Genomic DNA, 23,539 nt, shown 5'->3' with positions numbered 1-23,539 from the left:
TAGAAATTAACATTTCTAAGTGTATTTTGTGTTTCAGAGTATTTATAACACCAGAAGGAACAAAATTTTGAAGTAACACTATTTACCTATAGATATATATTTGCTTACATAGGGAAATAAGAAATATCTTAAATTCAGTCCTATGGAAAACTAACATCATTTTCTCCCTATGTACATATAATTTCTAGACTCTTAAAAGACTAATTTTGAAAAAAGATATAAAAGAGGGCACAGCTTAAGCACCTTGAAATTTCTGTATATCATCATATTTTAACACCCTTATTTCACAGGCTTACACATCAGGAAGACAAATTCACCTTTGTCCAAAAAGTTATCTTTCATGTTACAATAGACATTTTAAAATTACTGCCATGGAAGTTTAAGCAAGGGCACAGTCTTACAACTTTTGGAAGCTATAAATTCCCAAATTCTGAATATTTTCAGTTTCTACATTGTATGATTTAGGGTAAATCAAGTAGTAATATTTGAGAAATAAAGTTTTATCAGGAATCTGATTAATATAACCTCCTTGCTTGATAAGTCCCATTAAAATATATTTTTTATAATTAATTTTTAACAACAATGTTTTAAACAAATGCTTACTGAATTAACAAAATAGAATATCCAAATCATAAGAAATGCAAAGATATAACACCAAAGATACAAAAACGAGTTAAAAATTAAAGTTCACAACACTCAGAAAACAAAAAAAAATTAAATATTCACCACACTATGTTCTAGGTTAATAATTGCCAAGAAATGCATTTTTAAAATAATTCTATCCAATATCCATGCATGAAATTTGACAATTTATAAAAGACATGCCTACCTTCAGAAACATTATATAATATTGACATATAAACAAAATGCCAATAAAAGAACACACCCCACACATGCGATTAACACACCAGTCATGCTGAACTAAAACACATAATAGAAAATAAAGGAGAGAGAAAATGTAGTAAGACACAATTCTAAGTACCTAAGTCAATTCAATCTCAAGTTCTAATTTCTATTTATTTTGTATTTAAGCCTTTATAAAGTTTTTTAACTCTAAATTGTAAATGTTAACCAGAAAAAAGTCTTCATGTCCTGGTTTAGAAAGTCACTGAAATTACAAAGCACCTCTAACAGTATCAGCAAAATAATTTTTAGCTTTGTAATAAATGACTTATGTGTCTGTGACTTTGCCTTTAAATTTATCAGCACTGTCAAAAGTAGTTAACTATACAGAATTGAAAGTGTTCCTAGAGACAGAAAGCTTTTATCTAAGCTATTATTATATATGATTATTTAATTTAGAAAGAACTCTTCTAAGAATAATTTCTGTTTAAACTACTCTTCAATTTAAAGTAATAACATCAATGTACTGAATCAAAGACTGCACTGTTTTTTGTTGTATACATTTATTTATGTGTTTATGCTCAGTACTAACTTTGAAAATGATTTTTCAACATGGATGGAAACAGAATACTATAGACCCCAAAATTTACTTAACCAGAAAATCTCAGTCCTTATTACGTTTATGAGCTAGGAGTTTACTACACCTGACCAGACTCTTTCAGAGTTGCAGCCAGCTGACTACTCTGATGACCCAAGGCTGTAAGTACAGCAACAGTTTTTATACTTATTTTGTAGAGAAAGTGGCAATGGCAGCTTTGATAGCTGATGAGTTCTAACAATGCTCCACTGTGTAGAGAGATATCCAAATCTCTTTTAAACACATAGAAGATAAAGTGAAGGTTCGATTAAATGGTAAACAGTAGGTCAAATCTAGCTGTTTGAAGTCAAATCTTCAAAAAAACAAAAAGGAAAAAAGGAAAAGAAAAAGACCAAACCAAGGAAGGAAAGGAAAGCCTCCTGCCTACTAAGCACCTGGCACTGCACAAGAGTAGGGGCAGCATGGCACGCACTGCGGGTCCAGCGGAAACTTCCCCTCGAATGTGGATGAAGCACATGGAGGTGGTTAAAAAATAGCACTAGGGGTCAAATCTTAGTAAATCAGCACACTACGGATGCCTTCCTTCTGTTTGTCTTGAATAGGAGTACAGCAACAACTGGGAGCTCACTCAGTAACCAGAGCCCATGGGTAGGTGAGAATTATGCATGCAGCCCACTCCTATCAGATTTTGTTTTCCTCTGATTACACCTTAAAAATGATATATTAAAGTTTAAAAATATATAATAATAATAGTTGTAAATGCTAAGCTACTTTTTAATACAAGCTAGAAACCAAATTTAATCTTTGTATGAATTATCAGTATAACAATAGCTTATTTTCTAAATTAATTGTTATATAGGCGTAGCCTGCTTCAAAGAATAGATTGACTCCAAACGCATTTTTTACCAAAAATTTCTGTAAAGCAAATCTTGTACCCTCTAATTTTCCAAGTAAAAAATGAACTAAGAGAAAAATAATACAGGTTAAGTAAAAAACCTTTTATTTTAAAAAAAGGACAGTCAACAAAATGACACACGAGGCATTGTAAGAGCGATCAGCCAATTGTTCCTAATAAAGCTGTCTTATTAGCCACTGTAATTTTTCTCTGCTATTCCCCCTTCAGGACACTAAGCCGTAAGGTTCCCTCCCTTCACTGATCCAGAACTGATGCCCCTCAACCCTTCATAATCTCAATATTTATGGGTATCATATAACAGAGGTATGTTCACTCTTGTACTTTCCCACTAAATATCACAACTTGAAATATAGATTTCTGCATAATTCTTTCATTTGAAACTAAATGTTTTATAAAATGAATGATTCCAAGCCATTTAAATATGGCTTTATTGTGGTATATATAACCATCACCTACATACCTATATCAGTATAGTTTCCTCTCTCCTTTAATAGTTATTACCACTAGAAAAAAAAAGGGTTGACATAATTTCTGTCTACTTAGGTAAATGAAAAAACATGATTCAAAGAATCAAATGAACAAAAACATCAGGCTACAAATGAACACAACATTTAGTCAGTTATCATACCTGAATATCCCCAGAGAAGTTGTTGTGCTAGAATGTAATTAAATCTTTTCTTAAAAAAAGAATTGTCACAATTTTCACATGATGACTACAGAAATTAGTCTGTATCTTAAGATAATACTGTTTTGTATTAACACTGTTTGTCGTAATATATCATTATGCAAAACAAAAGCCATAAACAAAATTCCAAACATTGCAAATTTTACATTTTAGATTTAAACATGTATTTTAATGCAAAGTAAATTTCAGCTATATATGGTCAGAAAATCTTAGTTTAGAAAGAAAGCAAAGAAAGGAATATGTACTTTATATGTCCAAATTACATTTCAACAACAGAAATAAAGTCATTTAATAAGCTCCCAATGGGCTTTTTGTACAGGCCATCATCACATCTATACTAATAAAAGGATAATATGCTAATTAGACCAGATAGACCCAACGTCTTCCGGATATCCTTCCGCATGTCCTTCTGGACAAAGCCACAGTGTGGGGCCAAGGCAGAGGTGGTTAGGGGTGATCAGGCCAGCAGGAGAGAGCGGTTAGGGGCTATCAGGCTGGCAGGGGAGCAGTTAGGGGCATCAGGCAGGAAGGCAGAGGAGGGGTTAGGGGCAATCAGGCAGGCAGAGGCTATTAGAGGCGATCAGGAAGGCAGGCAGAGTGGTTAGGGGCGATCAGCAGGCAGGCAGGTGAGCGGTTAGGAGCCAGCGGTCCTGGATTGTGAGAGGGATGTCCGACTGCCGGCCTGACTTGCCAGCATCACTACTCTTGTGCTTTGTGGCCATTATAGAGTAGAATAAGGGTTACTTGAACACAGCACTGTGATAGTCTATCTGATAACTGAGGTGGCTACTAAACCATAGGTAACTGAAACCGTGAAAAGCAAAACCATGGATAAAGGAGACTACTACATAGACCGTAAGCATACACTACACTCCCTCTAGAAGCTGGACTATGACAGAATGTAAGAAAGTAAATCAAAGTCAAGGTTTGTTTTGTTTTCCCCAAAATGAGGAAGACTGAAACATGCTTACCTAATTGCTAAAGGGAAAGGAGCAGTAGAGTTTGGGGGAAAAAATACAAGCAATAACTTAATATTTAGCTTACGATTTTTAATGTGATACATGTAAAAGGTAAAACTATCAAAATAATGAGACAGATTTTGTTTGAGCTATAGAATTAGAGAAGTACCTATTGCAGAGGAAAAAACAGGTTTTAATTTTATGCAGCACTACTTTCAAAACTGGCCAGTTTTTTACTGATAATCAGTAAACAGAAGTCCACAGTGCTTTGTGTCAACAAAATAACTGCATAATCATTAGAGCAAAAAATGTCTAATATTTGTGATGTTTCCTACCATAAGAAGGGAGCTCCATAAATATAATACTTTTAGCTTCCTTCTCCCACATTCACTAATCCCTCCTTCCGTACCACTCAAGCAAGTGACATGACATGTCTGATTGGTAAGTAAATAGAGAGAATCTGTGCCTGTTCAGAAGTCTCCTTCTGAGGGCAGCTCCTCCATAAAGAAGCCTGTGGTATTACAGTGCTGCCTGAGACTAGATGGCTATGCTAATGGGTTTAATTCTGGAGTTGAATTATAGAAGCCCACTGCCTGACATGAGTCATGATCTCCAACACCAGAATGATCAGTAACACACTGGTGATTTTTACATCTATCTGCTGGACCCCTTTCTGTGTATCTTTACTAACTCAGATCTCAGGAAAGGAAAGCCAGGGCCATTTTTTGGGTTCCCATCAGCCCCTATATTATAGTACTCCCAAAATATTAAAATTGTTCATGGCAATAAAGTAATTTTTGTTTGGAACAAAATTTATTTTTTTAAACTAATAATCCTATATAATACAGGACATCATCACATCTATACTAATAAAAGGATAATATATGCTAATTAGACCGGATAGACCGGACATCTTCCGGACATCCTTCTGGATGTCCTCCTGGACAAAGCCATGGTGTGGGGCCAAGGCAGAGGTGGTTAGGGGTGACCAGGCCAGCAGGGGAGGGCAGTTAGGGGCGACCAGGCTGGCAGGGGAGGGCAGTTGGGGGAAACTGGGCTGGCAAGGGAGGGCAGTTGGGGGTGACCGGGCAGGCAGGGGAGGGCAGTTGGGGGAGACTGGGCTGGCAGGGGAGGGCAGTTAGGGGTGATTGGGCTGGCAGGGAGGGCAGTTGGGGGCAATCAGACCTGCAGGGGAGCAGTTAGGTATCGATCAGGCTGGCAGGGGAGTGATTAGGGGGTGATCAGGCTGGTAAGCAGAAGCGGTTAGGGGCAATCAGGCAGGCAGGCAGGCGAGCGGTTGGGAGCTAGCAGTCCCGGATTGTGAGAGGTATGTCCGACTGCTGGTTTAAACTGGCAGATGGACATCCCCTGAGGGGTCCCAGATTGGACAGGGTACAGGCTGGGCTGGGGGACACCCCCCCCCCGGTGCACGAATTTCTTGCACTGGGCCTCTAGTATAAAAATAACAAGGAAGATGCCCAGGACACAGTTACCTATCACCCATATAGCCAAATAAAAATATTGAAAAAGATTATTAAATAATCATAAGAATGAGAGCCTAACACTTAAATCAAGGTTTTAAAAAAGTGAACATGAAGACAATTCCTGGAAAACTAAGCCACACATTATGAATGACAAACAAAACAGTGAAGACATCCCATCTAGTGTATGAGTCCAAAGAACATTAACCAACAGCCAGAGACAAAATATATTGTGAATGAAATAATCCCAAAATAGCAAATCAGAATCCACAGTAGATGAGAAAATGAAGACATACAAAGTGGGAAGACTCAACTCTATAGGGATGTCAAATTACCTAAGTTATTATATATGTTTTAACGCATCCCTAAAAATATAACAACAGGCACCCCATCCACCTAAGGCTAGAAAAGCAAGTGGTTGCCATTCCTTGTGCCATAGGACATTTAAAAATCTTTGAGTAAAAGCACAGTATTATTCTGTTGGCCTTGTACCCTTTCTACCTGACTAGTTCTTAATAACTTTTGGCAGATTTCTAAATTCATATCCACCTCAGAAACTATTGGCCATTAACAAAAATATTCTCTTCAAAAAAGGTAATACATCGCACAATGAAATACCACAGCAATAATAAAGGAAGATCTATAACTCCATGCAAAAACCTTGATGATGTCACAAATATTAAAGTAATAGAAGCAGACACAAAGAGTACATACTGTTCGATTCCTTTTATAGATAGGACAAATAACTACCTGAATTTAGTCAGTGTGATTAAAAGTCAGGATCATGGTTACCCCTGAGTGAGAAGGACTGAAAAAGGCATGGGAGGAGTTTCTGGGTGTTGGCGATCTTGTTTTTTTTATCTAGGTGTTTTCAGTTTGCAAAATTTAATTAAGCTTACATTTATAATATGTATACCTTTTTGTATGCATATTATATTTCAATGCAAAGTTTTTATACCAGAATATAGTAACAAATTTGAAAAATAACAATTTGTAAAACTTTGGAGCAAACAATGGCAGAGTTATAGGAATGCATATTCAGACTCCCAAAAAAGCTACTTGAAGTTGACAATTCCCATCAATGTCACAGTTACTACCTCATAGTTACAGATTCCTTATAGTAAACAGTATTTACATATTCATTTTCCTTTAGTCTCACTTTGACTCCACCCTTAATTTGCCTCCCCAATTCCTTTAGTTTATATTTAAATGAATTAACCCTTTGCACTCACTTGCTTTTTTCTTGAGCTGCTACGGATGCTAACCGTGTCAAGTCACACTCAACATCCGAGTGCAAAAGGTTAAGATGTACAATCATTACAACTTTTCCTTCTGTCATTACCTTTGAAAATACCAACCTATATAATAAAAGGATAATATGCAAATCAACCGAACAGCAGATGACTGGTCGCTATGACGCACACTACCACCAGGGGGCAGATGCTCAACACAGGAGTTGCCCCTAAGTGGTCAATGCGCTCCCACAGTGGGAGTGCCACTCAGCCAGAAGCCAGGCTCATGGCTGGCGAGCACAGCGGCGGTGGCGGGAGCCTCTCCCGCCTCCATGGCAGTGCTAAGGATGTCCGACTGCTGGCTTAGGCCTGCTTCTCACAGTCCCTGACAATCAGACATCCCCCGCGGGCTGCTGGACTGCGAGAGGGTGCAGGCCGGGCTGAGGGACTCCCCATCCCCTCAGTGCACGAATTTTGTGCACCACGCCTCTAGTATGCTATAAAAGACACATCACAAATAATATGCTTTACAACCTTAACCAGTGAAATAAAACCAGAATTTTCAAGACAATATCTAACTTAGAAGAAGTTTAGGCAATAGTCTTAGAAGGGAAAGGATGCTTGCAAAAGTTGCAAGATAATATCAAACTTAGAACCATAATAATTTTCCCCCAAAGCTATTCTGTCTTTTCCTAAAAAGAATTTCTAATAAAGGATATCCATCCTTTGCTAGGGCCCTATGAGTCCCTTTTCCTGCCACTGTTGTGAGTTCATTTTATCTGTCTGCATTTCCCCGGGTTGGCCCTGCCCCTGATTGCCCCCCCTCACCCCAACAGGGGGTGGGGCTGGCTGGCCAACCTCCTGCAGCCCCTCTCCCCGGCCACTCCACTCCTGATCACACCCCCTACCCCAATAGGGGGTGGGGCTGGCTGGCCAACCTCCTGCAGCCCCTCTCCCCACCCGGCCCCACTCCAGATAGGTCCCTCCCACCCTGATCAGGGGCAGGGCCTCCAGCCAAACACCCATGGTCCCTCCCCCAGGCCGCTGGCCCCAATCTATATCCCTCACCCCATTTGGGGATGGGGCTGGCTGGCCCACTGCTCACAGCCTCTCCCCATGGCCGGCCCCACCCCCAATCGGCCCCCTAACCCCAATTGGGGGTGGGGCCTACTGGCCAATCACCCGTGGCCCCTTTCCCCAGCCAGCCTGGCCCTGATCAGCCCCAATTGGGGTGGGCTGGCTGGCCAACCTCCCGCCATCTCCTCCTCCCAACAGACCCAGCCCCGATCCGCCCTGATTGGGGCCAGGCCGGCCAGGCCCCACCCGTGCACAAATTCATGCACTGGGCCTCTAATTTTTTATAAATAGGTTTATTTTTAAAAAGCTAGACTATAATACCTCGGGTTTGGGCAGCTTCCTTTAAAGCAGCTAGAAGATGAGGCTTCAAGTTATCCAAAATAAATCTTCCTTCAAGACCTGGGAAAAGGGATCTAAAAAGCGAAAGGACCACAACAATTATAATCTTCTAACAATTCTAAAATAAAGTAATTAAATAATTTCAAGCCAATTAAATGTACTATTTTATATAAATGAATGCACATATCAAATCACACGGCAATACTTTTTGATCAAATATTAATGAGCCTTCACTTTAAACCATGAGGGCATCATGCACCACATGCATACCTAGAAATACTCTATAAGCATCTCAGAATAAAATTAATTTTATCTTCTGAAATGCCAATATACATCCTTAGCTATAAAGAATTACTTAACTGTATTTTAATTCATTTAAATTTCATAAAATAATTCATTGACAAACCTTAGTTATTATTTGCACTTAATAACCATTTTGTTATTAAAACTTCTGAAAAAAATTGCTAAGATAACTTTTTTACAAATTGATTTTAGAGAGAGAGGAAGGTGTGGGGAAAGAGAAACATCTATTTGTTATTACACTTATTTATGCATTCATTGGTAGATTCTTGCATGTGCCTTGACCAGGGATCAAACGCACAACCTTGGCATATGGGGATGATGATGCTCTAACCAACTGAGCTACTTGGCCAGGCCTCGGATAATTTAATTAATAAAAGTGAATAGTTTCACTTTAGGATGTAAAAATGTATCCATTTGTATTTTTAAAAGTATTATATTTCTGCAAAAGTCTTCCTTATAAAATCTACATTGATAATGGATGAATTTCATAATAAAGGACTGTAAATGTGAGCAGGGATAGGAGTCTCTAAGAGTAAATCCATATTTTTAAAAGTGTGGTCTATACCTTGGATAGTCTTCTGAGGTAATATAAATAACATCTTGATCTGATACAGATGAAGAGAAGGGAATAAAATTTCCATTTTGTAAAGGTAGCAGCTCCAACCCAAGCAGTTCACTATAAGCTTGGTCAGACAGCACGAATTCTAAGAGGTGAAGCTTTTCTTCAGCACTACCCAGGTGTACAGACTTCCTCAGCACCTGCCGCACCCACGCAGGTGTCACCTTCCGCACAGGTTTCTCACTGGAGGCAGTGAGCTGCACGGCTGCAGCCAGATTCGCTGGTACCTTGACAATCTGCTTTCCTGAGCTATGGAGGTAGTTGAGCACAGTCTTTGTGTGTTCCAAACTTTCATCAAGTTCTGAGAAGTAAGCCTGCTCCAACTTGACCCAGTGATTGCTAATAGAATAAATAACCGCATTCTGGAACAGCTCACTGAATAGAGGCTCTAACACCGGTTGCCAGTGCACCTTGACTTTGTTCACATCAGGCCAAAGCTTATAGATTATGTCAACTGACAAGGGAAAATCGGAGCTCCTCTTTGACTCCAGGCGTTTTATAGAATCTAAGATCAGAGTAGCATAGGCTTTAGGGACAACATTCATGATCAGAAATTCATTCCATAAGGCAGCCGGATCTCTCCACTGGTCCAACTCTCTCCATTTTATGCTTCTGCGATTGTCAGTCAGGCCAAAGAACCCACTGATGTGAACTGGAAGGCCCGTTTTACTCTCTTCGCCAGGAGGCAAGGGAAGAAAACAAAATGCTTTTCCTGAGAAATCAGATGCTGCTCCTTTTTCTTCATCATCTCGGTTTGATAAAGACATAGCTATTCCAATGGTTGGGATGAATTTCAATTCATCAGCTAAAGAATCAAGTTTACTACTAATTCCTCGCCCACCCACACTGTTACACACCAACCAAGATGTCTTTTGTGTGTCCTTCATACTCTCGTCTTCTAAAACTATGTTTATATGATATGTTACACAGGTTATGCTATTGCTTGGAATCTTTTTACAATAGTTACTTATAGCAGTTTCCAGAATCTTGACAGAATTTGGCCGTTCCTGTTTCAGGGCCTTATTCTCACTCGCAGTCACTCTAAACACTAGTTTCTCTGTTCCATCAGCTTCTCGGACATGTAAGGAGACATCCTGCACACTTTTCAGAAACAGCAGCACTGTGTCTGCATCTGCCCTAAAAGATTCAAACAACTCAAGAACCTTTTGCTTATTGTAGAGGTTACTACTAAGCTGGGAAGGTTGAAGGCGAAGAGGAAAACGGAAAAATGTTCCTGGAAAATGGCCGTTTATAAACATTTCCTTGGTGCTTCCAAAAATGCCAATAAATGGCGCAAACTGGTCTGGAAGTTCACTAATTTCTTTGCTGTCATCTTTGAGATTCCAACATTGACCTGATTCGTGTGGACCAAAAAGTGTTTGGTGAGGATCCAACATCCCAATCTGGTCACCACTAAAAATACAAGGAACATCTGTAAAAAAAGAGAATAAATAAATAAAAATTAAGCAGTCATGATCAACTCTGAAGTTTAATGGACAGTTATAATTATACTTACAATGCATAATTACTATAAAAATATTACACCATTTGCAACAACATGAATGGAACTGGAGAGCATTATGCTAAGTGAAATAAGCCAGTCGGTGAAAGATAAATACCACATGATCTCACTCATTTATGGATAATAAAGAACAACATAAACTGATGAACAAAAATAGATACAGAGGCAAAGAAGCATCGAACAGACTGTCAAACTACAGCAGGAAAGTAGGGGAGGGTGGGGAGGGGGTAAGAGATCAACCGAAGGACTTGTATGCATGCATATAAGCATAACCAATGGACACAAGACACTGGGGCGGGGAGGGGGGGCGGGGAGGGGGAGAAATGGCATATGCTGGGAGGGGGTAAGGGAGGCCAGGGGGAGGTCAATGGGGGGAAAAAGGAGACATACGTACTACTATTTGTAATACTTTAAACAATAAAATAAAATTTAAAAAATTAACTAAGTTTTCAAATTTTAATTTAAATAAAAATATTACACATGAAAAAGCATAAGCCATAAAGTGACTCCAAAATAGATTTATCTAAAGAAAAAAACTAAATATAGCACAAAAATATAATTCTTTGAACATGAAAAATAATTTCTCTCTTGATTCAATAAGTAACAGCATAAAGATTTTACATGATTATTATGAAAACCTAAGATATATCTTCCAACACTTATTAAACAATTAAACTATGTAGAGTCATTGGATATCTACACTCAACCCCACAGCCATGTGAACCCAATTAAACAGAACAGAGTTGCATCTATGCTCAAAATGAAAACTTCAATGATAGATTCTCTGAAGGAAGAGAGGCAGAGAAATAACAGGAAAAATTTTGCCACCAAATTCCTCAGTAAGCATCTGACCTTAAGTGAGGGTTGAAATGAGTTCCCTCGGTTGATGTGCATCCCTATGCCTCTCACAATAGATGTGCCCCTCAGGTTGGGAGCATCTCACCACACTAAACCTAAGGGTAGTGCTTCCAGACACATTTTTTGTATAGCATGACCACTAAATTGATATTAACTGCTTCACCTGTTCTTTAACCAAAGGCAAAGTGATATTTAAACACTGGCAGAAAAATTAGACATGTCAGAACTGCTGTATCATGAGAAATCCTTCAACATGGTGCCTTTAAGGACTTCCTGAGGGTAATCTGGATGTTTTGTCTCTCATGCTGACTATAGCACCTAACCTTCATGCATGATGCAACTCCAATGAAGTCCACCTTTAATATTTATTGTCATCAACTGCAGGCTCAGTTGTCACAACCACCAACTCCTAAACTCTCAGGTATTTAAAGCAGGAAATGTTACATCCACAAACCTAGCTGCTAAATCAATCAAAAGTGTGGTCTGTGACACCCTCGTCCATAGACTGTGTACACACTCCCATTATTAACCCTTTGCACTCGGATGTCGAGTGTGACTCGACACGGTTAGCATTAGAATAAAGGAATCGAGAAAAAAGCGAGTGCAAAGGGTTAAAATTATGCCTGACAATTGTACAGCATGACCCACGACCTTCACAGATCCTTAGATTAGAGAACAGCACTCCAGTTAATACTACTGCACATAAATGTGATTATTCTCTAATGGGGAACAAATCTAGAGGGAGATGCAGATATTGGCAGTCTGCCAGACTCTGTCTAATCAATTAATTCTTGTACAACAGTCTCCACACTTATACCATTCACATATGTGCCCCATGCTTAAAAACTGATCTGAGGGGTAATATTCAAATAGTTTAACGCATGAACATTAATAGTCATGTGTAATCCTATATAATAAAGAGGTAATATGCAAATTGACCATCACACTCTCACAAGAGGCTGGTAGGGGGGCTAGTGAGGGACGACCAAATGACTGAACAGCAGGCTGTGTGGGGGCGACCAGGCTGGCAGGGGGGTTAGTGAGTTATGACCAAATGACTGAACAGCAGGCTGCGTGGGGCAACCAGGCTGGTGGGGGGGGGGGGCTATGAGGGGCCACCAGGCTGGGGGGCGGGCAGTTGGGGGTGATCAGGCCAGCAGGGGAGGCAGTTGGGGGTAATCAGGCCAGCAGAGGGGGCAGTTGGAGGCAACCAGGCTGGGAGGGGAGGCAGTTGGGGGTGATTCGGCTGGCGGCGGGGGCAGTGAGTGACTAGGCTGGTGGGTGGGGGCATTTGCGGGAGACCAGGCCAGCAGGAGGGGGCAGTTAGGGGTGACCAGGCTGGCAGAGGGGGGCAGGTGGGGGCAACCAGGCTGCAGGGGGGACAGTAAGAGGTGACCAGGCCAGCGGGGGTGGGGGGGAGTTAGGAGCAACCAGGCTGGCAGGGAAGGGGGAGTTGGGGGCGACCAGGCTGGCATGCAGAGGCAGTGAGGGGCAATCAGGTCAGCAAGGGCGGGGGCAGTTAGGGGCAACCAGGCAGGCAGGCAGGTGAGCGATTAGGAGCCAGAAGTCCAGGGTTGTGAGAGGGATATCTGACTGCCGGTTTAGGCCCAATTCCCGGGATCAGGCCTAACCCAGCAGTTGGACATCCCCCAAGGGGTCCCAGATTGCAGGCTGGGCTGAGGGGACCCCTCCTCCCATGCATGAATTTCATGCACCGGGCCTCTAGTAGTAATGTAAAATTGTCATTTATGAATTAATTTTATTATATAAGTAATATGACTTAATACAATATTATACAATATATAATAATGTAAATGCAATACAAAAATATAGGCTTATTAAAATTGGGCTATAGTGAGGGTGACCCTATGTCCCACTCATCAGGGGCCATTCCAGTTTAGGCCAGTTGATAATATACGCTCATGAGTGTCCCAGTTTTGATGATAAAGTATGTTATCACCCTAGCTATAGTTATATCTCTGCCAAGTCAATCTTTCCTCCTGCAAGTTCAAAATGCAAAAAAAATTTGAAACTAAACTATAATGAGGGCCAATTCCATAATTTTTTTTTATTACAAACTGTAGTAAATACTGAGAGCTTTGATTCTGGAAGAATAGCTATATATTCTTAGAGATGTCTATCCTAAGTTTCATGTATTTCCTGTTGTAACTACGAACCAGAAACCTCATATTCTTTCTAGATTCAAAACATGATTTCAAAGTAATCTTTAAAATACTCCTAGGTTTAAGAGCAAAATTTTTATGAGAAAAATGTAGAGAAACCAGAATCACCTCAAAGATCTTTACTCTGTCAGTTATTTGATACCATTAAATATTACATTTTCCTCCTTAACCTCCTGGTATTTAAAAATATGTATAAGAATATGTGAGAATTGGTTTGCCTGACTCAAACATTTCCAGTGTAAAATATTTCAGAGTAAAAATTTTGTGTAAGCATTTCAAGAGCTACATTTCAAACCCTATATAAAATGACTTAATATATTACACCGATTACACTGTATTATAATGACATTAACTTTTAGCATCATATGATGAAGCTTTGATATAGTTACCATGGTAACTTCTGAAAACTCAAAACACAGGTATTTCATTGACACACTTCTTACCACTGACAGAAAAAAAATTGGAAAAAATTACTTTTTAAAACAGCATCATCTCTGAAGTTAACTAAATAAATGACACACTACAGGCTAAAACAATTTTCAATATCAAGATTGAAACCGAATACTATACCTGTTATGTGATAGACAGAATTGAAGCCAATTCCAAATCTTCCAACCTTCAAAGGGTCGTCCTTCTTCCTGCTTCTTGCTATTTCTTGAATACCATGCCAGTCCTCTGGGGTGAAAACTGCATTGTTGTATACATAGAGAGCTGACCCTGAATGTTAAAATGCACATGCACATATTCAGAAAGAAGTATGCTAAGGTATTCAGCTCTTTTAAGAACTTCCTCCACATAAAGTTGCTTATTTGATGGGAAGATGAAAAGAAGTGAATGGAATGACTGAATTCTGCATTATAATGCCAACTGTTTTCAGAATAAAAATAAAGAACAAATTAATGGTAAAAATTACCAGCAGAAGGATTATAGCACTGTTGACCAAAAATTCAAAAAGGAAAAATTAGCCCAGCTGGCGTGGTTCAGTGGTTGAGCATCAACCTATGAACCAGAAAGTTATGGTTCAATTCCCAGTCAGGGCATATGCCCAGGTTGTGGGCTTGATCCCCAGTGTGGGGTGTGTAGGGGCAGGCAGCCTATGGATGATTCTCATCATTGATGTTTCTATCTCTCTCTCCCTCTCTCTTCTCTGAAATCAGTAAAAATATTTTTAAAGAAAAAATTAAGGGTATTCTGGTACTTAAACACTCAAAATACAGGGCAAACAAGGAAATTAATAACTTTGCAAAATATGTTTCTCAATAGCATATTAATTATTTTTTGCAAATGAGATTATTTATAAATATACTAAGGAGACTTTCTACTGATATCTGAAGAAACCTTATTAATATACTAGAGGCCTGGTGTGCAAATTCATGCACAGGTAGGGTCCTTCGGGGTGGCCTGCAGGGATGGGGCCGAAACTGGCAGTCCAATGCCACCTGCCACTCCTGCTCATCCCGGCCCTGCTGCGCCTGCCATGGGCTTGTGCCCAGTCAATCCTGATCGGGAGAGGCTCGCGCCGCCACAGCGGTGCTCACCAGCTGTGAGCCCTGCGTCTGGTGCTCATCCCGAGGTTGGTGGAGGGGGGGCAGGACCCGATTGGCCCTCCGGGCAGGCAGTGGGACACCCTTGCCAGCTCGGATCTGAATCCGTCCTGCTGACATTCACACCAGTTGTTGGGAGCCACCTGGTGGTTGCTTTAATGTAGTTTCTTCCTTGCAAAGCCTCTAGGGAGGGGAAGTGGCCATGGTGCCCGAGGCCGACTTCCAGGAGGCTGGTGGCGCTGTGGGGATCATGCTGGCGGCACCGGTCCATCGGTGCCTGGCCCGTTCTCCAGAAATTGGATCTACAGGATTACCGAGGGAGTGAGTGGCTGCCGCCGGGCTGGTGGGCTGCCTGGACGGGTCGGTCAGCTGAGCGGCGCTCCTGCTGTGGGAGCGCACTGACCACCAGGGGGAAGCTCCTGCATTGAGCATCTGCCCCCTGGTGGTTAGTGCATATCATAGCGACCAGTCGACAGGTCATTTGGTCATTCAGTATTCGGTTGCTTAGGCTTTTATATATATAGACTAGAGGCCCATTGCACGAAGATTCGTGCAATAGGCCTTCCTTTCCCTGGCTGCCGGCATCGGTTTTCCTCCAGCACCAGGGACCCAGGCCTTCGCTCTGGCCACAGCTTTCCATCTTTGCTCCGGCCGGAGCGCCGCTCCTGTAGCTCCCTCCGCCCCCCACCATCCCCCTTATAGCAGGCGCCCCGCCCCGCCCGGCCACTCTGCGCCTGCATGCATGCTGCCCAGAGACCCAGAGAGGCTGGAGGGCGGGGCCGCCGCCATATTTGTTGGGTTAATTTGCATACTCACTCCTGATTGGCTGGTGGGCATTGCAAAGTGATGGTCAATTTGCATATTTCTCTTTTATTAGTGTAGATTATTTCAAAAAGTAAACAATAATCCAATAATCATCTTGTAAGTGTTTGTATTTGGCAGCTTCTGTATTTTTCTATATAAGGCACTACTTATATAATTTAAAAAGTCCTTAATTTGACACATTTTTAAGTAAGCACATCAGAAGAATATCACCCTGTCTCTAAAGTAGTTCCTTTAAAAAGTTTTAATTATAATTCTGCACAAAATATTTTTAGAACTCTACTTTTTGAGATTTATATTCAGAATCTCTAATATTCTTTGAATATATTCAACTATAGTAACTTATCATACTTTAAAATAATGAACATTTTTCTTTGAAAATATTACTGAAGTATAACGTACATGGGGCGGGAAAAGTAGGTTTACAATTGTGAGTATGCGAAACACAGAGTTAATTCTTATATTATTATTTATTAACTACTGGATTATTTTCAATACAAACTGTAAACCTACTTTTGCCTGACCCTATACCTACAATAAAGTACCAAGTTTTAAGTGTACAGTTTGATGTATTCTTACAAAGTGAATAAACCTGTATAACATTCATCCAAATTAATTATAGAGAACATCCCAGCATCCCAGAAGCCTCTTCTCATGTGATTATAAAATCAAGCACAGATAAGTGGATGTGGGCCAAACATAGTTGTTTTACAAAAATGGTGTGACTGCTATTTGTAAAACAGTCAAAGTAGGAATATGAAAATAGCCAAGACTGCTGAGGCTTTTTTGAGAAGGACAAAGAAAGAACACAGTTATTAAAGTGGATTCTAGAGCCAGGTAAGTTTGAATATCAGACCCAGTCTATGTTATCACTTCAGGCAAAACTAAAGCCATTAAGGCTCAGTTTCCTCACATGTAAAATAAGGATGAGAACAGTATATGCCCACAAAGTGCTGAGGATCAAATGAGACAATTCAGATGAGGGACTCAGCACAATATGCAGCATTGAGAAGACACATAAAAAAGTCAGATATTATTACTGTTATAATTATTAGTAGTATATGATAATGTTAGTGTTTATCATTAACAAAATAAATATTATAGGAATATTGATAAAATAAATGCAACAGCTAATTCGAGCTGGTTTTAAAATGGCATCTAGCAAGCATTGCCTGGTTCTGCCTGCTCCAAATGCCCATTAAAAATACCTAAGACAACAAAGAAACAAGGACCAACCACAAAAACTCACAACACTGAACACCAGGGCTGAAAATGAACCTCTTGCCAGAATCTAGAAAAAAATAGCATAACTATGAGACCCACAGAAGGGAATTAGAAATCCAGCCATGAAGCACAGCAGCCGGCCTGAAGGAAGGCCCACCCCTGCCTTCCTGGTGTTAACTAGAAAACTGGGCAGCAGACCTTTTAATGCCTGACTACTTTTATAAAACACTTGTTAAATTATAAAATAATAGATGCTTGTTGTTGTTGTTTTTCCAAATAAAAAAGTATTTCCTATAATAAAGAATTTCCTCCTCACATCCCCACCCTCCACGGTCTTTTGAAGTGTCAAAACTACTGTTCCCTATCCTACACATCAGTGCACCTCTAGAAAGAAGGAACAGGTGAAAAATACTCTGTAAGTGGAACGGTCCTATCTGCTGGCTGTCAGAGCTCTTCTCACACCCTGGCTTGTCGGCGTCATAACCAGGCAATGCACATACACAAGCCCTCTGCAGCAAGCAGAGACCTGGGTGAGAGGCAGGTAGACATAGCCTTCTTAACTGGTTTCTGCATCTAGCAGGTATAATCTAGATATTGTTTGAGGTTTTTAATCAAGGTATAATTCTGATCTTACTCATCCTGGAATGAAGAGGGAAGCTGTATATTTTGCTTTTGCTCCAATCTACTTGCGTCTCACTGAATCTCTGCCTCCATCCCTGAGATCAATTTTAAAATATTACACATTTATCCTAATCAAAAGGGTGTGCTCTGGGATTAAAAATGGTGGCAGAGTAAGTGGATGCTCCCAGGAACAAACTGATATTACAACTAAAATACAGAAAAACTTCCTGAATAATCAACGGAAAACTCTCAGGAGAGAACCCTGACACTCGAGGACCAAAAGTGAAGACTGCATAGAGACTGGTAGGGGGGGCAGAGGTGTGAAAGGGCTGGCCAGGCACCCATAGACAGCAACTGAAGTCCCGGAAAGATATCTCAGCTGTGGGGGGTTGCCACTGAGAACTCTGGGATCTAATCCCCAAGCTGGGTCCCCCAGCAGAGAGCACCAGAACTGAGGAGGGTACACACATAATATCAGGCTGTGAAAAGCAGCGGGGTACTGTCTGCCAGGGAGAGATGGCTGGAAATTCTGGCACCCTCTTAAAGGGCCAATGCACAAAATTCCCTGTGGAGCCACCCAACTTGGGCTCTGGCAAAGTGAGGGTAAAGTGGACTGGAACTGTGAAGGCAGAAGCCAGGACTGGGGACTCAAGGGATAGAGCTCAGAAGGCAGACACCCTAAGTTTCCAGGGCTGAGTCACTACCTCATGCAACGGAGGACATCTTTCCCACATAGACATTTGCCTTGCCTGGGGGGAAGACAGATGACACATCCTATTAGAAAACACCTTGCACTGAGGTCACTTAAGAGATTAAAAATAACAATCAGTAGCAACTGCCCCACCCTGTTGAACAAAACTCTCGACACACCTGGGGACAACTGCCTGGGGGCAATTCAGGTCAGAATCCTATCAGTCCGTAGGCAGAGGCAGTCCCTGGGGGCTTTGAGTTGAAGCCTGATCTAATTAGTGAGAAACAGCCTTTAACACTGTCCTGCACTAGAGATTAAGAGGTGTAGAGGATCTATCTAATTCATAGTCACAAACCCAAACAGAAAGTCAAAATGAGGAGACAAAGATACAATCCCTAAATGAAAGAACAAGAGAATTCTCCAGAAAAAGATATAAATGAAGCAGAGATAAGAAATTTATCTGAATCAGAGTACAGAGTAATGATGGTTAAAAATGCTCAACAGCACGAAAAAGGATAGAGTAACTATGAAAAAAGAACATTCTGAGATAAAGAATGACATGACACAAATAAAGAACACATTGGAAGGAAAACACAGCAGATTAGGGGAACCTGAGGATCAAATCAGTGAATTAGAAGACAGAGTTGAAAACATCACTCAATCAGAAAATCAGAAAGAAAAAACAATTAAAAAACAGGAGTACAGCTTAAGGGAGCTGTGGGACAATGGAAATGTAACAATATTAGAATAGCAGGTGTGCCAGAAGAGGCAGAAAGGGAGAAAGGCATAGAGAAGGTGTTTGAAGAAATAATGGCAGAAAACTTCCCTAACCTGGTTAAGGAAAAACTCACAGAAGTTCAGGAGGCACAGAGAACCCCGAACAAGGAGAACCCAAACAGGCCCACGCCCAGACACATCATAATTAAAATGCCAAAAATTAAAGATAAGAGAGAATCTTAAAGGCAGTAAGAGAAAAGAAAACTGTTACCTACAAAGGAGTTCCCATAAGGCTGACACCTGATTTCTCATCAGAAACTCTACAGGCCACTCAAGGTAATGGAAAGCAAGGATCTGAGACCAAGATTACTATATCCAGCAAGGAACTTCATTCAAAATAGACGGTCAAATAAAGAGCTTCCCAGACCAGAAAAGGCTAAAGGAGTACATCACCACCAAACCAGCATTACAAGAAATGCTAAAGGGACTGCTGTAATGAGCAGAAGAAACAAAGAGAGAAACCTAGCCATACAAAAATATAATGGCAATAAATCAGTATCTATCAATAATAACTCTGAATGTAAATGGATTAAATGCTCCAATCAAAAGGCGTAGGGTAGCAGAATGGATACAAAAACATGACCCAACTATATGCTGTCTACAAGAGACCCACCTCAAAATAAGACACACACAGGATGAAAGTGAAGGGATGGAAAAAAAATTTTTCCATGCAAATGGAAAAGAAAAAAAAGCGGAGTAGCAATACTCATATCTGACAACATAGACTTTAAAATGAAGGCCATCACAAGAGTCAACAAAGGTCACTATATAATACTAAAGGGATCAATCCAACGAGAGGATATAACCCTGGTAAACATACATGCACCCAACATCGGAGCACCTAAATATATAAAACAACTTCTAGAGGACTTTAACAGAGAGATCAACAACAATACAGTCATAGTAGGGGACGTTAACACCCCTCTGACTTCACAGGCTAGATCTTCCAGAAAAAAACTTAACAAGGAAACAGAGACTCTAAAGGACACACTGGATCAGATGAATTTAATAGACTTTTATAGATCATTTCACCCCAAAGCAGCAGAATATACATTCTTCTCAAGTGTACATGGATCATTCACAAAGATAGACCACAGATTAGGACACAAAAGTCTCTACAAGTTCAAGAAGATTGAAATCATATCAAGCATCTTCTCAGATCACAGTGGAATGAAATTAGAAATCAACTACAGTAAAAACAACCAAAACATTCAAACACATGGAACCTAAATAGCATGTTATTAAACAATGAACAGGTTACCAATGAGATCAAGAAAGAAATAAAAAACTCCCTGTAAACAAATGAAAATGAACACACAATAACCCCAAATCTCTGGGACACAACAAAAGGAGTCCTGAGAGGGAAGTTCATAGCACTATAAGCATACCTCAAAAAAACAAAACACACACACTAAAAAAACCCACAAGAAAAATCAGCAATAAACTATTTAATCCTACAACTTAAAGAACTAGAAAGAGACCAACAAGAAAAGCCCAGAGTAAGTAGAAGGAAAGAAATAATAAAAATTAGAGCAAAAATAAATAACATAGAGACTGAAAAAACAATACAAAAAAATCAATGAAACCAATTGCTGGTTCTTTGAAAGGATAAACAAAATTGATAAACCATTAACCAGACTCATCAAGAAACAAAGAGGCCCTGACGGGTTTGGCTCAGTGGATAGAGCGTCGGCCTGTGGACTGAAAGGTCCCAGGTTCGATTCCAGTCAAGGGCATGTACCTGGGTTGCAGGCACATCCCCAGTGGGAGGTGTGCAGGAGGCAGCTGATCGATGTTTCTCTCTCATCGATGTTTCTAACTCTCTATCCCTCTCCTTTCCTCTCTGTAAAAAATCAATAAAATATATTTTAAAAAAAAGAAACAAAGAGGACCCAAATAAATAAAATCAGAAACGAAAGTGGAGGAGTAACCACTGACACCACAGAAATACAAAAGATTGTAAAAAAATACTATGAACAACTATATGCCAACAAGCTGGACAATGTGGATGAAATAGATAAAACTAACACCTATACTCCTCAAATTATTTCAGAAAATCCAACAGGAAGGAACACTTCCAAATTCTTTTTATGAGGCCACCATTATCCTAATTCCAAAACCAGATAGAGACACTACAAAGAAACAGAATTACAGGCCAATATCCCTGATGAACATAGATGCTAAAATCCTCAATAGGATTCTCCCAAATCAGACCCAGCATTACATTAGAAAGATCATACACCATGACCAAGTGGGATTTATTCCAGGGATGAAAGGCTGGTACAATATTTGCAAATCAATAAACATGATACATCACATAAACAAACTATAAAGCAAAAATCACATCATCATATCGATAGATGCAGAAAAAGCATTTGACAAAATACAACATCCATTTTTGATAAAAACTCTCAGCAAAGTGGGAATAGAGGGAGCATATCTCAACATGAAACAGGCCATATATGACAAATATACAGACAACATCATACTCAATGGGCAAAAACTAAAACCATTTCCCCCAAGCACAGGAACAAGACAGGAATGCCCACTTTCACCACTCCTGTTTGACATAGTACTGGAAGTGCTAGCCATAGCGATAGACAAGAAGAAGAAATAAAAGGCATCCAAATTGGAAAAGAAGAAGTAAAACTGCTATTATTCACAGATGAAGTAAAAAACCCTAAAGACTCCATCAAAAAACGACTAGACTTAATAAATGAATTTGGCAATGTAGCAGGATACAAAATTAACACCCAGAAATCTATGGCTTTTTTATACACCAAAAATGAACTCACAAAAAGAGTAACTAAAAAACAATCCCATTTATCATTGAAACAAAAAAATTAAGATACCTAGGAATAAACTTAACTAAGAAGGTAAAAGACCTATACTTGGAAAACTACAGGACATTGAAAAAAGAGATAGAGGAAGACATAAACAAATGGAAGAATATACCGTGTTCATGGATTGGTAGAATCAACATCATACTACCCAAAGCAATTTATAGATCCAATGCAATCCCCATTTAAATACCAAGAGAATATTTCACAGACCTAGAAAAAACTTTCCAAAAATTCATCTGGAATCAAAAAAGACCCTGAATAGCTGTAGCAATCCTGAGAAAAAAGAACAGAGTTGGAACGATCACAATACCAGATATTAAACTACTAGAGGCCCGGTGCACAAAATTCGTGCACGGGGAGGGGGGGTGTCCCTCAGCCCAGCCTGCACCCTCTCCAATCTGGGACCCCTTGAGGGATGTCTGACATCCCACTCACAATCCAGGACTGCTGGCTCCCAACCACTCGCCTGCCTGCTTGCCTCATTGCCCCTAACTGCTTCTGCCTGCCAGCCTGATCACCCCCTAACCACTCCCCTGCCAGCCTGATCGATGCTTAACTGCTCCCCTGCTGGCCCGATTGCCCCTACCTGCCCTCCCCTGCCAGCCTGGTCACCCCTAACTGCCCTCCCCTGTCAGCCTGGTTGCCCTTAACTGTCATCCCCTGGAGTCCTCGTCGCCCCCAACTGCCCTCCCCTGCTGGCCTGGTCCTCCCCAACTGCCCTCCCCTGCAGGCCTGGATTCCCCCAACTGCCCTCCCCTGCAGGCCTGGTTGCTCCAAACTACCCTCCCCTGAAGGCCTGGTCTCCCCCACTGCCCTCCCTTGCAGGCCTGGGTCCCCCCAACTGTCCTCCCCTGCAGGCCTGGTCCCCCCCAACTGTCCTCCCCTGCAGGCCTGGTCCTCCCAACTGCCCTTCCCTGTAGGCCTGGGTCCCCCCCAACTGTCCTCCCCTGCAGGCCTGGATCCTTCCCAACTTTCCTCCCCTGCAGGCCTGGATCCCCCCCAACTGCCCTCCTCTGCTGGCCTGATTGCCCACAACTGCCCTCTCCTACAGGCCATCTTGTGGTGGCCATCTTGTGTCCACATGGGGGCAGCCATCTTTGACCACATGGCGGTGGCCATCTTGTGTGTTGGAGTGATGGTCAATTTGCATATTACTCTTTTATTAGATAGGTTATTACAAAGCCACTGTTTTCAAAACAGCCTGGTACTGGCACAAGAAGAGACATACAGACCAATTTAACAGAACAGAGAACCCAGAAGTCAACTCAAGCCATTATGCTCAATTAACATTTGACAAAGGAGTCGAGAGCATACAATGGAGTCAAGACAGTTTCTTCAATAAATGGTGTTGGGACAATTGGACAGATACATGCAAAAAAATGAAACTAGACCACTAACTTAC

The 23,539-nt window shown here is 40.8% G+C and overlaps 1 protein-coding gene across 2 annotated transcripts in view; it reads right to left on the bottom strand.

The window, feature by feature from the left end:
• SACS (sacsin molecular chaperone) overlaps positions 1-23,539 on the bottom strand; it is a 55,897-nt gene that overhangs the window by 13,543 nt on the left and 18,815 nt on the right. The window contains exons 6-9 of one of the 2 annotated variants that reach the window (XM_079778849.1): positions 14,186-14,332; positions 8,999-10,484; positions 8,113-8,204; positions 887-2,149 (exon numbers count right to left, since the gene is read on the bottom strand). In XM_079778849.1, the coding sequence (XP_079634975.1) occupies positions 2,070-2,149; positions 8,113-8,204; positions 8,999-10,484; positions 14,186-14,332 (1,805 nt within the window). In that variant the 3' untranslated portion in view covers positions 887-2,069. Of the gene's footprint in view, positions 1-886; positions 2,150-8,112; positions 8,205-8,998; positions 10,485-14,185; positions 14,333-23,539 lie in introns of those variants that run through there. The other variant, XM_079778848.1, reaches the window with a different exon arrangement.

Source organism: Cnephaeus nilssonii (genome assembly GCF_951640355.1).
Source record: "Cnephaeus nilssonii genome assembly, chromosome: 8".
In the NCBI taxonomy this organism is placed as follows: domain Eukaryota; kingdom Metazoa; phylum Chordata; class Mammalia; order Chiroptera; family Vespertilionidae; genus Cnephaeus; species Cnephaeus nilssonii.
Note: the sequence above shows the minus strand (reverse complement) of the source record. Positions and strands in the feature narration are given on the sequence as shown.